General features: G+C 45.9%; 1 protein-coding gene across 3 annotated transcripts in view; it reads right to left on the reverse strand.

The window, feature by feature from the left end:
* Positions 1-15,304, reverse strand: part of AGAP1 (ArfGAP with GTPase domain, ankyrin repeat and PH domain 1) — a 672,497-nt gene that overhangs the window by 88,509 nt on the left and 568,684 nt on the right. For all 3 annotated transcript variants that reach the window (XM_064286507.1, XM_064286508.1, XM_064286506.1), the window contains 2 exons: positions 9,914-10,068; positions 6,283-6,373 (listed from right to left, as the gene is read on the reverse strand). In XM_064286507.1, the coding sequence (XP_064142577.1) occupies positions 6,283-6,373; positions 9,914-10,068 (246 nt within the window). The remainder of the gene's footprint in view (positions 1-6,282; positions 6,374-9,913; positions 10,069-15,304) is intronic.

Below are 15,304 nucleotides of genomic sequence, written 5' to 3' on the forward strand. Positions count from 1 at the left end.
GACCTCTGGAATGTTTCTAAACAATGCTGTGATGAACATCTTTGTGTCTGCCTGGCTCATTTCCATGGGTCTGGTTCCTGAAGATCTAAGTTGGAGTGAGGGGCATCTATTCTTCAGAGGCTTTCTACGTTCACTGCCAAACTGCCCTGTGGACGTCACCATTAGCAGGTGGGTGGCACAGTTCCCAGCACTTTCACCAAAATTGGATATTTTTACTTTCAAAAAGCTTTGCCAATGTGTGATCTACTGGTGCCCTTGATCTCGGCCTCTCTGGTCTGCTCAGGCCTTTGTTCTCTGAGGAAACACAGCAGGCTCAGCTTGAAGAGCTTCGTTTGAATCCTGCTATATAACTTGCTCCTTTGTGACCTCAGACAAATTACTTGGCCTCTCAGACCCTTCATTTCCTCACTTATAAAATGGGACCTGGCGCGGCACCAGCCATTACAGGGTCAAAAGAAAACACACGTGAGGACTCGGCACAGGCCTGGCAGAGAAGAAGCATTTTTAAGGTCTGGGGGCTTGCTACCTTCTTTCTCCCCTGAATCATCAAACTCCCTCTGCTTGTTCCACTGGTCTCTGTATATCTGCTCAGGTGGCCTCGTCTAAACAATCTTGTCCCACAGCCTCCCCTGAGCCTGCCTCCCTTTTGGACCCCTCCCCATACCCCCTCCACCGTTTGCATTCGTAGGCCCAACCTCCCTACTTCAGAAAGGACTCTGGCAACCTCCTAATTGCCAAATACCATGTTCCTTTGTCCACCTTTGTCTCACCTGACCTCTCTGGCCCTCAGCCTGATTCAAAACTGGGAACTTTATTACTACAGCAATTTTATACAGCTACACACAACAGCAATTCTATACGGCTACACATTACAGCAATTCTAAACTAAACTAAAAGCAGTGGAACTGTCTCTTTGAAAGGAATCGTTAGATATTCTATGGAGACACTTGGCAGACGTTTCTCCTATCGGATCGTCTACTATTTCTTGCATTTTGGGCTGTTAATGATCTTTGTAAATTTCTTCACGAAAAAACACACTTGTGATAATCTACTATTCTCTTCTAACTGCCTTTCACCATGCATTTTGAAAGTAAAGTTTAAAAATGCAAACAACAAAAAAGGTAAACAAAGTACTCCAAGATACTTGAAGGGACCCCGTCCCGAGCCTGAGAGGGATGACTTCTGAGAAGGCTGTCTTCACAGTAGACACAGATGCCAAATCTGTCCTTTCTCCTCCTTGCCAAGGAGCTCTCCTGAAATGGCTCTCCCCCACCCCCCTTACCTGTAACAGCCCAGGATGACTGACCCATATTTCCACATCTTTACCTACTGTCGTCAAGTGGTTCTGACTCATAGCGACCCTACACACTAGCGTAGAACCACCCCACAGGGTTTCCAAGGAAAGACTGATGGGTTCACACTGCCGACCTTCTGGTTAGCAGACGAGCTTTTAACCACTGTGCCACCAGGGCTCCTTCTTCCTCTTTAACCAAAAAAGCCAAACTCTTTGTCATCGAGTCAATTCCAACTCATAGCGACCCAATAGGACAGAGTCTAACTGCCCCACATGGTTTCCAGCACTTGGTAGATTCAAACCGCCTTTTTGGTTAGGAGCCAAGCTCTTAACCACTGCACCATCAGGGTTTTCTCCTTCTCTTCAGTTGACTGTAATTAGCCCATCAGCCTCCCCTTCCTGGCCTCCTTCTCTTGGCCGATTTCAATCTATTTGAAATGGCAGTGCCAGCTCAATCTCCCCAAAGTACAGCTCAGAGCCCATCTCGCCCCTGCTGTGAAAGCCCCAAGGATCTTCCTCTGCTCACAAGTGAAAGTCTTTCCTGGTCTCCACTAAAACCCTCACCCCCCTTGGCTTTAACCAGCTCTCCAGCTTGAGCATCTCTTGCCTTCCTAAATGCGCCCAGAGAAACTGAGATACAAGTCCTGCGTTTTCATGTCCTTTATGGAAGCTGCTCCCTCTGCCCAAGACGACTCCTTCAGTCACGGCCATCTGTCCAAATCCTACCCATTTTCCAGTGCCTCGCTTAATGCTGACTCCTCCATGACGTCTGCTCTAAATCACAATGATGCCAAGTGCTCCCTAACAGCCTTTCTCCATGGCAACTGGTTTCAGGGTCCCTGGGCGCTGGCCTCACCCACTGGTCTCCAGGCTCTGAAGCCTGTTCCCCACCATGCTCATCTTTGTATCCCCAGGTGTACCCAGCTTGGTGCCAGGACCTGCTATGTTGCTGGAACTTCATTTCCGTAGCCTAAATATCCTACTCTCTCTATGTATTTTTTTTTTTTGGTTGCTGTTGTTAGATGCCATCAAGTTGGTTCGGACTCATAGCAACCTTACACACACCAGAACAAAACACTGCCTGGTCCTGCACCATCCTCATAATTTATACATATATATTAAAAAATATATATGTATGTAAAGAACCAGAAAATACCCATTGCCTCTGAGTCCATTCTGTGCCCTAGTGACCCCACAGGACAGAGTAGAACTGCCCCCCAGGGCTTCCAAGGCTGTAAATCTTTATGGAAGCAGGCTGTCACATCGTTCTCCCAAGAAGTGCCTGATGGGTTTGAACCACTGACCTTTCAGTTAGCAGCCAAGCGCTTTAACCACCATGCCACAAATGTTCTTAGGTGCTGTGGAGTCAATTTTCAACTCACAGTGACCCCATGTGACAGAGTAGAACTGCCTCATAGGGTTTCTCAGGCTATAATCTATAGGAGAAGATCGCTGGGTCTTTTTCCGGAGGAGCCACTGGGTGGGTCTGAACCATCAACCTTTTGGTTAGCAGCTGAGTGCTTAATAATTGCGCCACAAGCGTCCTTTGCTTTATATATATAAAAAAGTATTAATGGAAAAAGTTTACCAAATGTGCCCAACACTGTGCTAAGGATACATTTAAAGATTTAAAGGTAAGTCCCCACCCTACAGGACACAAGAAACAAAGCGACTCTCTCAAATGGGAAATAACAGGACACATCACACAACAGAAAGCTTGACGTTAAAGTGGGCAACTTCAAGCAGTGATCTCTGATTGCAACAGTTCAAATTCCTTAGTGTGTCGTGAACTTAATATATTAAAACAACAACAACAACAACAAAAAACCCCAAAGTTGGTTAAATGGGGAAAAGACAGCCTCTTTAACAAATGGTGCTGGCATAACTGGATATCCATCTGCATAAAAAATGAAAAAAGACCCATACTTCACACCGTGCACAAAAACTAACTCAAAGTGAATCAATGACCTAAATATAAAATCTAAAATGATAAAGATCATGGAAGGAAAAATAGGGACAATGCTAGGAGCCCTAATACATGGCATAAACAGTATACAAAACATTACTAACAATGCACAAACACCAGAAGAGAAACTAGATAACTGGAAGTTACTAAAAATCAAACACCTATGCTCATCCAAAGACTTCACCCAAAGAGTAAAAAGATTACCTACGACTTTTCCAATCAGCATCTGATCTCTAAAGTCTACATGATACTGCAAAAACTCAACAACAAAAAGACAAATAACCCTACTAAAAAATGGGCAAAAGATATGAACAGACACTTCACTAAAGATGACATTCAGGTAGCTAAAAGATACATGAGGAAATGCTCATGATCATTAGCCATTAGAGAAATGCAAATCAAAACAACAATGAGATTCCATCTCACTCCAACAAGGCTGGCATTAATCCAAAAAACACAAAATAATAAATCTTGAAGAGGTTGTGGAGAGATTGGAACACTTATACAATGCTGGTGGGAATGTAAAATGGTACACTCACTTTGGAAATCGATTTAGCACTTCCTTAAAAAGCTAGAAATAGAACTACCATATGGTCTGGCAATCCCACTCCTTGGAATATATGTTAGAGAAATAAGAGCCTTTACACAAACAGATATATGCACACCCATGTTCATTGCAGCATTGTTCACAATAGCAAAAAGATGGAAACAACCAAGGCGCCCATCAACGGATGACTGGATAAATAAATTATGGTGTATTTACACAATGGAATACTACCCATCGATAAAAAACAATGATCAATCTGTGAAACATTTCATAACATGGAGGAACCTGGAAGGCATTATGCTGAGTGAAATTAGTAGCAAAAGGACAAATATTGTATGAGAGCACTATTATAAGAACTCGAGAAATAGTTTAAACAGAGAAGAAAATATTCTTTGGTGGTTACGAGAGTGGGGAGGGAAGTAGGGAGGGGGTATTCACTAATTAGATAGTAGACAAGAACTATTTTAGGTGAAGGGAAAGACAACACACAATACAGAAGTCAGCACAACTGGACTAAACCAAAAGCAAAGAAGTTTCCTGAATAAACCGAATGCTTTGAAGGCCAGAGTAGCAGGGGCAGGGGTTTGGGGACCATGGGTTCAGGGGACATCTAGGTCAATTGGCATAATAAAACCTATTAAGAAAACATACTGTACTCCACTTTGGTGAGTGGCATCTGGGGTCTTAAATGCTAGCAAGTAGCCATCTAAGATGCATCAATTGGTCTCAACCCATCTGGAGCAAAGGAGAATGAATAACACCAAAGACACAAGGTAATTATGAGCTTAAAAGACAGAAAGGGCCACATAAATCAGAGACTACATCAGCCTGAGACCAGAAGAACTAGATGGTGCCCAGCTACACCTGATGACTGACCTGACAGGGAACACAACAGAGAATCCCTGAAGGAGCAGGAGAGTAGTGGGATGCCGACCTCAAATTCTCATAAAAAGACCTGACTTAATAGTAGCCAAGGACTGGAACTATTCCCAAAGCCAACTCTTCAGACAGAGATTGGACTGGAGTATAAGACAGAATGATGCTTTTGAATTGTGGTGTTGGCGAAGAATATTGAATATACCTTGGACTGCCAAAAGAATGAACAAATCTGTCTTGGAAGTCCGGCCAGAATGCTCCTTAGAGGCAAGGATGGTGAGACTGCGTCTTACATACTTTGGACATGTTGTCAGGAGGGATCAGTCCCTGGAGAAGGACATCATGCTTGGCAGAGTACCGGGTCAGTGGAAAAAAGGAAGACCCTCAACGAGGTGGATTGACACAGTGGCTGCAACAATGAGCTCAAGCATAACAAGGACTGTAAGGATGGCGCAGGACCAGGCAGTGTTTCTTTCTGTTGTGCATAGGGTTGCTATGAGTTGGAACCGACTCGACGGCACCTAACAACAACAACATAAGATAGAAAATGATACTGGTGAAGAGTGAGCTTCTTGGCTCAAGCAGATATGTGAGACTATGTGGACAGCTCCTGTCTGGAGGGGAGATGAAAGGGCAGAGGGGGTCAGAAGCTGGCTGAATGGACATGGAAATACAGAGTGGAGAGGAGTGTACTGTCTCATTAGGGGGAGAGCAACTAGGAGTATATAGCAAGGTGCATCTAAATTTTTGTATGAGAGACTGACTTGGTTTGTAAACTTTCACCTAAAGCACAATAAAAAACGAAAAAGACACCACTTGATGGCACAGCCCATGACACATGATTCTGAAATAAAACAACCACAATAAGTAAACAGAAATCTCTGGGCAGGAATTAATCAATTCCACTCTATTTTTTATGGAAAAGGCAAATACACAAGTGATCGCTGATTAAGCGAATGGCTGCTTCCCATGTACTGGAAGGATCTAGGCTGGCAGCTGTCTCCGTGGCCCCGGAGGTGGGATCCCAGCTCATCCAGATGCCTGAGACACAACCAAGACTCACAGAGCGCTCAGGAGTACCCGGAAAAGGGCACGCTGCTGTCAGGGAGACTTTATGTGAAGGGCATTGTGTTAAAATAACATCCAAATAAAAATAGTTCAACTCCTTGTTGTTGTTCGCTCCCTTTGAGTTGGCCCTGCACAATGGAACCAAACACTGCCCAGTCCTGCACCATCCCCAGGACTGGCTGTGGATCAGACCACTGTGATCGGTAGGGTTTTTAGTGGCTGAGTTTTGGAAGTTGATTGCCAGGCTTTTCTTTCTAGTCTTTCTTAGTCTGGAAGCTCTACTAAAATCTGTTCAGCAGCACAGCAACAGTCAAGCCTCCACTGACAGATGGGCGGTCACTGTGCATGAGGTGTGCTGGCTGGAAACTGAACCCAGGTCTCCCGTACAGAAGGCAAGGACTCAATTCCTTAAGAGCTACGAAATCACGTATTAAACCTTATATGCTGGATACAATAGATTCACTGCAACAAGGGCAGCAGCCCGCCTCCCAAGGGCCCAAGCCCAGTCCCCCTTTCCCGACACACACTTACTCTGAGTCTCGCAGTCCACACAGTGTGAATTCCCTCTGATGTTTCGTATCGACTGCAGGGCCATGGCTTCGCTCTGACTGGTCAGTCTCGACTGGGCAAAGAAGAAGACGGACAAATGCAAACTGTAAGAGCTCTGAGAGCTAGCAGCATACTTGTGAGTAATGGCAGGGAAAAATCAAACAGATCACGGACATATATAGGACACGGGTGATGTTCAAACAATGACTACTCGTCTGACGTCTTTAGGAAAAAGGGTAACTGACCAAGAACTCATTATACTCCAGAAGAAAGAGCGCATATTAAAACTGACCAGACGAGACCCACTCTACCAGCAACGAGGCGAGAGCTAAGTTCTGGATCATTTGTGAGTGAACACGAGACCCACTGCCACTTGGTGAATGTAACTGGTTGATGTGCTTTTCCTGCCTTGATTCTGCTTGGTATGAAGATTAAAGAATGAGAAAGAAATAATCTGCTTATAAGCCAAGGGTCAGGGCTTAATCAGCGCTGGGGGATATATCTCACAACTCCTCGTCAGGAAACCACGTCCGTGCCACACATCATCCCTCACTGATTCGCTTTTCATTTTAAGATCAGCTCAGTTGCTACAGCAACAAACTGCTACAATTGTTTGTAACTAACCCTCGTGGTGGCAGGGAGGGGCGTGGAGGTGGAGCTGGGTGCACAGCTTCTCAACCTCACCCTGTATTATCTTCTCTAAAATTGATAAACAAACCCCAGCACATGCTTACTGCAGGAAATTTAGAAAATACAGAGAGCGAAAAGAGGAACACAAAAATTTATAAATTAGGGTATGACCACCCATGGTTCGACATTGGTAACATCTTAATATAGTCTTCTAGCTTCTTTTTTCTAAGCACATCTATGTACTTTTAAAAAGACAGCATAGTAGATACTGCTTTGGAATCACCTTTAAGCCTAATAGTATATCACTGTCCTCAAGGCTGCTGTGTCTTTCCCCACACCATCATTTTAAACGGCTGCATAGTATTCCACCAGCAACAACTTACTTATCAGCTCCGCTGTGGAAGGACACGTAAGGTCCTTCCCATTATCCTCTGTTACGAATGGTGCTGTAAAGAACACGCGTATCTCTAAATCTCTGGGTGAGTCGGTGATTATTTACTAAGGATAAATTCCTGCCAGATAAAGGAACTTGTCCCCTGTATGAACTTAATACATTGGTTAAAGCCAAAGCTATCTAATCAGTTTCAGAGAACACTGACCATAAGCTTGAATTTTGGTGTTTAAGACTTTGTGAATTGAACCCCCAAACCACACCCACTGCTGTTGAGTCCATTCTGACTCACAGCGACCCTACAGGACAGAGCGGGACTGCCTCCTAGTGCTTCCAAAGCTGTAATCTTTATGGAAACAGACTGCCACAGCTTTCTCCTGCACAGTGGCTGGTGGGTTCGAACCACTGACCCTTTGGTTGGCAGCCGAGCTCTTTAATCACGGCACCACCAGGGTGCCTTTAAATTGAACCACTGTGTGTCCAATTGTTTCACGTGAAACAGTTTATTGTTTATAAGAGTGATAAATTATAATTTAGTAATTACCATTGCTGAATTAGCATAATGAATTATTGGATTTCTTTATTCCCTTTGGTTCGAAACTTAAGTATTCAAAGTATGTTTAAGACTTTATGTTGAGTTTTCTATATTTTTACAATAAAAAAAGGAATTGATATTGGCATCTGGAGGGTGCGTGAGTACACACATGTGGGGATGTGTCTGTCATTTCTCTGTCCGTCTCTATACGAGTATTTGTACCTGTATAATATCTCAGGTAGATAGGTATCTATGTCTACTGTCAAATCTGGAGCATGTACCAAAAAAAAAAAAAAAAACAAACGAACAAAAAAAACACACCAAACCCATTGCTGTTGAGTCACTTCCGACTCATAGCGACCCTACAGGACAGAGTAGAACTGCCTCAGACGGTTTCCAAGGCCGAGCTTTTGGTTAGCAGTTGAGCTCTCAGCCCCTGTATGTGCAGGCAGCTCCAGGCCCTCAGAGCTCGCTCTCCACTGAGTCGGTATTTTTTTCCTCCAGCTATTCCTGGCTGACATTACTTCTGAGCTTGTCATTCTTACTCCTCATCAGCAAGCATCTGGGGTGCAGGTATGAGTTGTCCTCTTTCAGCTGTACAAGGAGCCCCTTCCCAGGGAAGGTGCCCCCCTGAGAGTGTGCACGCTGGGGCGAGAACAGGAACAGGGAGTTAGGCTGGCGTTTGCATTGGCCCAGGGGATGCAGAATAGAGGGCTGGGAGGAGTCTGGCGTGGGTGTGGTGTGGAAAAGGCAGCGCTGCTCCTGAGTTGCCTGAATCTGGTTTACATGCCACGGATGCAGAGGCTACCTGGACAGTCTGTGACTTTCCATCACGTTTGGACATGCATTTGCCTGGTAAGTTAACACATGTCCTCCCCATTCCTGGTCTGAAGCTAAATCCCAATGCTCGCTGGGTGATATATGCCATTTCTCCCCAAGGACGAGGAGACGTGAAAGCACCCAGTACACATTTCAGGGACCACGAGGGTGGCTGCATGAGGGTGTGACTCAGTAGAGCCAAGGCACTCAAAAATAAAAGGCAATGGTTCTCCCCACCTTGGGTGTAAAACATCTTTGAAAAAGAGAAGCAAATTACATTATAATAACAATGACCGTGGTCTGGTTTACCCTGGTTAAAGAGGGTAATAAAACAGGACACTCTCTCTTTCTCAAAGACAGACTCCCTTCTTAATGACAAAGCTGAACATAAATTGCTGCCAGAAGTTTCTTTAAATGGTTACAGATGAAATCGCAGCTCCATGGACAACGTCCTTTCTTTTACTTTCTGGGTGGTAATAGTTCGAAAAACTCAAAATGCTCTCCAAGAATCGAAAACATCCCAGAAAAGGGACTGGGGCTTAAAAACACCTAAAGCAACAGAAATAATGTCACGGAAGCAATCCTTGCTTCTTCACGTGGGGAGATGACTTTTATAAGGGTTATCACTGGGCAGCAGTCTAGAAAATGCAGGTTAAAGGCTTTTTTTTCCCCCCACTGGCTAAAACACAACAGCAGTGGTAAAACAATAAAAGAACTACCCCTCAGTATTAACTAGAAAGCATATCATATTTTATCAGCAGAGTTTAGAAAATGGAAATTACGATCTTCCCCAAACTCCTCCCACACGCACACATACGCATCTATTATGAGAACATAACAGTGCAAGTTCGGAGTCTGGTTCTTTTTCTGAGTCTCCTCTACGTAAAAGACAAATAAATGTGGAAACAGAAGCCACAAGAACCCAAAGGATTTCCTTATCTACGGCAAGAGGTCATGTTTTCATCCGGGATTATCTGAGAGAGTAATAAATTAAAACAGAACGTTCCGCCACATGAGCACTGTGGAGCCAGGGCGCTCGCACACGACCCACGGACAGACACAGAGCGTGTTTCATCTTTTCAATTATTTAGCCTTCCGCTCGGAAAGAATAACCAGGCCCTGGCAATGGCGTCCGCCGTCTGATTCTTTCCCCCTCCCCTGGGCATACTCTGGGTCTTCAGTTCCCTTTAACGATCAGCGGCTCTTCATATCAGGGGGCGGCCTGCTGTGGGGCTTACCTTATTTTTGCTGCTCTCACATGACTGGAGGCTGGCCAGGATCTGACTCTCGATGGCTTGGACCCACGCATCCCTCTCTTCATACGTGGTGGCTTCAAAGTGCCACGTCTGGCCCGTGAGGGACACAATGATAAACTCAAAGTTTTCTTCTTGTTCTGAAACACAGAGTGGTGGGGATGAAGAGTTGAGCTTTAATGAAACACCAGCCCCTCTGCCAGTCCTCTGCCATAAAAGTGCCTTTGGGTTCCGTCGCGTCCGCCTGGGGCTGGCGGCACACGCAGGACAGACAACTGCAGGAAGGGAGACGGAATCCACAAGCTCTGCACGCTTGAGAGGCAGCCCCTGGATTTCAGCGAGTGTTTGGGGACCAGGGACAGGGAAAGCAGCCTGGGGTGCCAGGGCTCAGCGCTGGACACGGGTGAAGCATCTCAGGGAAATAACTTACTGTTGACCATCAGTATCTGGGGAACGGAAACGAAATCAACCATGCTAATCGTGGGGTGTAGTTTTCATTTCTTTACAAGGGTCTCGGGTAGACGTACAGACACATCACGGGAGGGTCTGTAGATGTCTTTTTAGGGCACAGGACCCTTTAGATTGGGAAAGTGCACTAATGTCCATCACATCCATGCTGGAAGTAAGCACGGGATTCCAGGCAGCCTGGATGAGTCTGGTACAGAAAGGCCTCAGCTGAGACTTGCAGGCCCCGGACTTGGAGGACTCTGTAGGGGCAGCTGTCTAAGCGTTCATGTGGCTATGTCTGAGATTGTGGACACCTTCCTCAATCTATCTGAGGCTCATTTTCCTTATCCATAAAATGGGACCGGAAACCCTGGTGGCATACTGATTAAGAGCTATGCCTGCTAACCAAAAGGCCGGCAGTTCGAATCCACCAGGCACTCCTTGGAAACTCTACCGGGCAGTTCTACTCTGTCTCATAGGGTCACTATGAGTTGGAATCAACTCGACGGCAACGGGTTTGGGTTTTGGTTTAAAATGTGACTGCTGCTTAAATAACATGTCCTCAAAGATGTCACTTTGAGGACTAGGGTGTGCTTGACCCAAGTCATGGTGTTTTCAATCGCCTCATATGTATGTGAAAGCTGGACAATGAATAAGGAAGGTTGAAGATGAATTGATGCTTTTGAATTATGCTGTTGGTGAAGCATACTGAATATACTATGGAATATACTTGTCTTGAACAAGCACCCCAGTAAGTGGGTATATCCAGTTACAAAACGTTTAACAGAGGATTTCTCCTGCTAGAGCGCCCAGCTTCAGGGTTCCCTGGTAACACTTGCCATGAGAGTCTGTGGCTTCCATCAGCTTTGCCACGGCCTGTGATTCCCCCTAAAGATTAGTAACAATGACAGGGGCTGTGGCTGACACCAAAGGGGCAGGTTTCGGATGGAGGTCAGCCCCATGCCCTGGGTGCTGGCTGGTTAGCCCCGTACCCTACACATGGGCTCTGCATTGAAGCCAGCCCCCTTGGAAGGACAGATGGGGGCACACTGCACTCCTCCTGACCCTCCCTCAGGAATGCTCAGGGAAGGGGCTGAGTGGGGACAGAGAGGCGAGGGCAGCTGGCTCCGAGCTGGGTTCCATGAAATAAAGGCACCTTCAGGGAGGAGGGAGCCCTTGAATGGTGCAAACAGTTACGTACTTGGCTACTCATACACAGAAAGCTGGAGGTTCAAGTCACCCAGAGGCGCCTCGGAAGAAAGGCCTTGTGATCTACTTCTGAGAAATCAGCCACTGAAAACCCTACGGAGCGCAGTTGTACCCTGACGCACGTGGGGTTCGCCGTCAGTGACTTCATGGCAACTGGCTTGGTTTTTCTCGGAGGAAGCTGTCAGCTCACTTCTAGGGCACTCAAGGGTCCCTCGCTGTCCAGAGGGCTCTGGCTCCTGAATCTGGGTGTTCTCACTCTCTTTGGTGTCTGAACTCCGGAGAGCTAGTGATCAGAGTTCAGAAAGTGAGGGATTATGTAAAGTTTCACCCCAGTCTAGGTGCCTTCGGGTTTGGAGAAGCAGCAGCTCCGTGTTTATGCAGAAACACGACGCTCCACCTGCTGCAGAGAAGAGGGGGCTGGGCTGGGGGAATTGAGGGGGGCTCCAGACCTCAGCTCCCCCAGTGGTGCCCTCGGACCCTTGGAGACTTGTAGAGATTTTCATTTAAAAAAATTGGCTGTGACTTTCAAACAGGTTTCCCCAGGGCTGACCTGCAATTATGCCTTGCAATTACTGGTTGCGTTCCTGCATCTGTGGGTTTTAAAAAAAAAGTCCAGCTTCTTGATCCATGGGCTTTTATGTTCTCACGCTGTGAATTACAACCTGTCCAATCCTGACTGCTGCAAGGGAGTACCTCAACACTGTCCCAGGGAGCTGACACGTGAGGCCATGAGGAAGGCTCGAGCGAACATGACAGCTGCTCCTTAGGAGTTCTAGGGAATGGGCTCACAATTTTGTTAGTCTGGGACGTTTGAATGCACATATCCAAGCTCCCCTGATCACGATCTACTGGATCTTTGAGTGAGAAAACTTACAACCCTTAGTCCCCCAGTGAAGTTTCTGGACAAGTCGTCTGTCACACAGTGTTCCTGCTCAGTTGTCTAGCCAGAATCTGAGCTACATTTACTAGAAAGAAAGAGAAAAAGGGGCTCAGCTTGCTTCCGTGTGTACCGGGCTTGGTTGCTGTGTTTCTCAGGGGATCCCCTCCCCTATGACGGTTGATGTTATATGTCAACCTGACTAGGCCATGATTCTTAGAATTATATAATTACCCTCTATTTCGTGATCGGATGTAATTACCTTCCATTTTGTCATCTCCTACAAGTAACATGGGTCCCTGGTGGCTCAGTGGTTAATAGCTATGGCTGCTAACCAAAAGGTTGCAAGTTTGAATCCACCAGCTGCTCCTCGGAAACCCTATAGGCAGTTCTACTCTGTCCTACAGGGTCACCAGAGTCAGACTCGACTCGACAGCAATGGGATGTGATAATAATGATAAGTAACATAATTTAATATCTCCATGATGTGATGTGATGTGGTCAGCCAATCAGTTGTAAGGGGAGTTTCCTCGGGGGTGTGGCCTACATTTGGCAAAGCTTGCTTGCCTGCTCTGGATCCTGCATCTGGCTTCTCATCATCTGACTTCCAGTTCTTGGGGCTTGAGCCAGCAGCCTGCCTTACTGCCCACTGATCTTGGAATTCATCAGCTTCCACAGCCTATGAGCCAGCAGGCTGCTCCCTGATCTGCCGATCTTGAGTTTGTCAGCCCCTGCAACTATGTGAGTCAAGAAGAGCCTCCAGCCTGACGTCTGACCCACGAACTTAGGACTTGCCAGCCTCTAAAACCGGGTGAGTCATTTCTCGAGATAAATCTCTCTCTTTCTGTATGTGTATATATAGGCTTCACTGGTTTTGCTTTTCTAGAGAACTCAGCCTAAGACATCCTTCCATGAGCTAGGTACTAACACGGGGTGGAAGAAATTCCATCAGGAGACATAGCTTGTGCTCTCTTCATGTCTCTACGTGACAGGGACAATGCACACACATACACACGGATGATTAAATATAACGCACGCACGTACACGCTGGTGATTTAATACAACGCGCGCACGTACACGCTGATGATTAAATACAACGCGCGCACGTACACGCTGATGATTAAATACAATGCGCGCACGTACATGCTGATGATTAAACATGATAACGAAGGTCTCAAACGCCACGGGCAGAGCAGCAATTTCTCTCTCATTCTAGCGCAGGAGTTGTGCATTGTAACGCTCTTAATATCTCATGGCAAGATATATTACATTAAATACTTTTACATTAAATGGCTAAAGTTCAGTTTGTCCTTGCCCCATCAGCTATGTAAACAAAATTTATCTGTGCATGCAAAATCCACTTAAGAGAACAAATTATTTAAGTGTTCACGGGAATGTAAGAATTCATTTCCTGCAAACGTCCTCCTTACAGTACCTATTCTGTGGCTCCTCGCTCACTTTAAAAATCAATCCTACTACCAACTGGGTGGAAGCTTCCTTTTCTACCATCCTATTACCCTAGTATTCCTTTCCTAGGATCTTCTGGTGGCACAATGGTTAAGTGCTCAGCTACTAATCAAAAGGTTGGCAGTTCAAACCCACCCAGCAGCTCTGCGGGACAAAGACCTGGTGATCTGCTCCTGTAAAGATTACAGCCTAGAAAATCCTATGAAGCAGTTCTACTCTGTCACATGGGGTCACTACGAGTGGAAACGGAATTTATAGCACATAACAACAATGTCAATAAATTTTTCTCTCTCTACTTTCAGTTCATAGTATTTCTTTTCCCTCCATCCTTTCTGCTGCCTTTACCACCTCCTAGGAGACCTGGACCCTGCAATGCTATCCTCGTCGATCCCAAACACAGGTGACAGCCTTCTACAGACTTGGTGACCTCTGCTCAGGCCACTTGCCCCACACAGACACCTCCCTGGACCTCACTCCATCCTCTGAGATGACCTCTTCTCTCTGCGCCTTCACTGCCCACGTTCTCAAAGTCGTGACAGACAACTATACATTCATCCTTTTGTTGGTGGTGTTTGTTGCCAAGTTGGTTCTGACTGTCAGCAACCCTGTGTGGCAGAGTAGAACTGCCCCACAGGGTTTCCTAGGCTGTAATTGTTGCGAAAGCAGGCTGCCAGGTCTTTCTCCCACATAGTGGCTGGTGGGTTCGAACCACTGACCTTCTGTTTAGCAGTCCAGTGTCTAACCAGTATGCCACAAAGGAGAGTTCCTTATCCACCCCTTAACCACTCTCTTTCGTAAAAAAAGTTTCCCCCGTGTCTAGCCTATTGAAGCCTCCATTTACAGGATTACAATGACCTCCCACCAGCCAGGTCCCATAGGTTTTGCTTAGTCTTCTTTCTCACTGACCTCTTTATCTGGGGACTCTTAGACTGTGGTGTGAAACCACCATCCCGAACGTTCTGGCCCTTCGCCTTCTGCCATTTTGTCATAATTTGAGCTCAAGTAAGAAGACAACAATTAACATTAACCAGAGTAATTTGAGATCATATAAAACTACAAATCTGTAATATTATTTAGAAAGGAAAAATATAAAGTGTACAAAAGGGTCACGGCTATGTTTGTTCTGAAAAAATGAATTCTAATTAGTAGGGGAGTAAGTAAGAGAGTAATGGCTTATCCGGAGCCCCGGTGGCACAGTGGTTAAGAGCTTGGCTGCTAACCAAAAAGTCGGCAGTTTTAATCCCCCAGCTGCTCCGTGGAAACCCTATGGGTCAGTTCTACTCTGTCCTATAGGGTCACTATGTATTGGAATTGACTCTACGGCAACAAGTTTGGGTTTTGGGGTTTAATGGCATATTTAAAGTCTTTGCTTCTTT

This window comes from Loxodonta africana, chromosome 6 (genome assembly GCF_030014295.1).
Source record: "Loxodonta africana isolate mLoxAfr1 chromosome 6, mLoxAfr1.hap2, whole genome shotgun sequence".
NCBI classification, from domain to species: domain Eukaryota; kingdom Metazoa; phylum Chordata; class Mammalia; order Proboscidea; family Elephantidae; genus Loxodonta; species Loxodonta africana.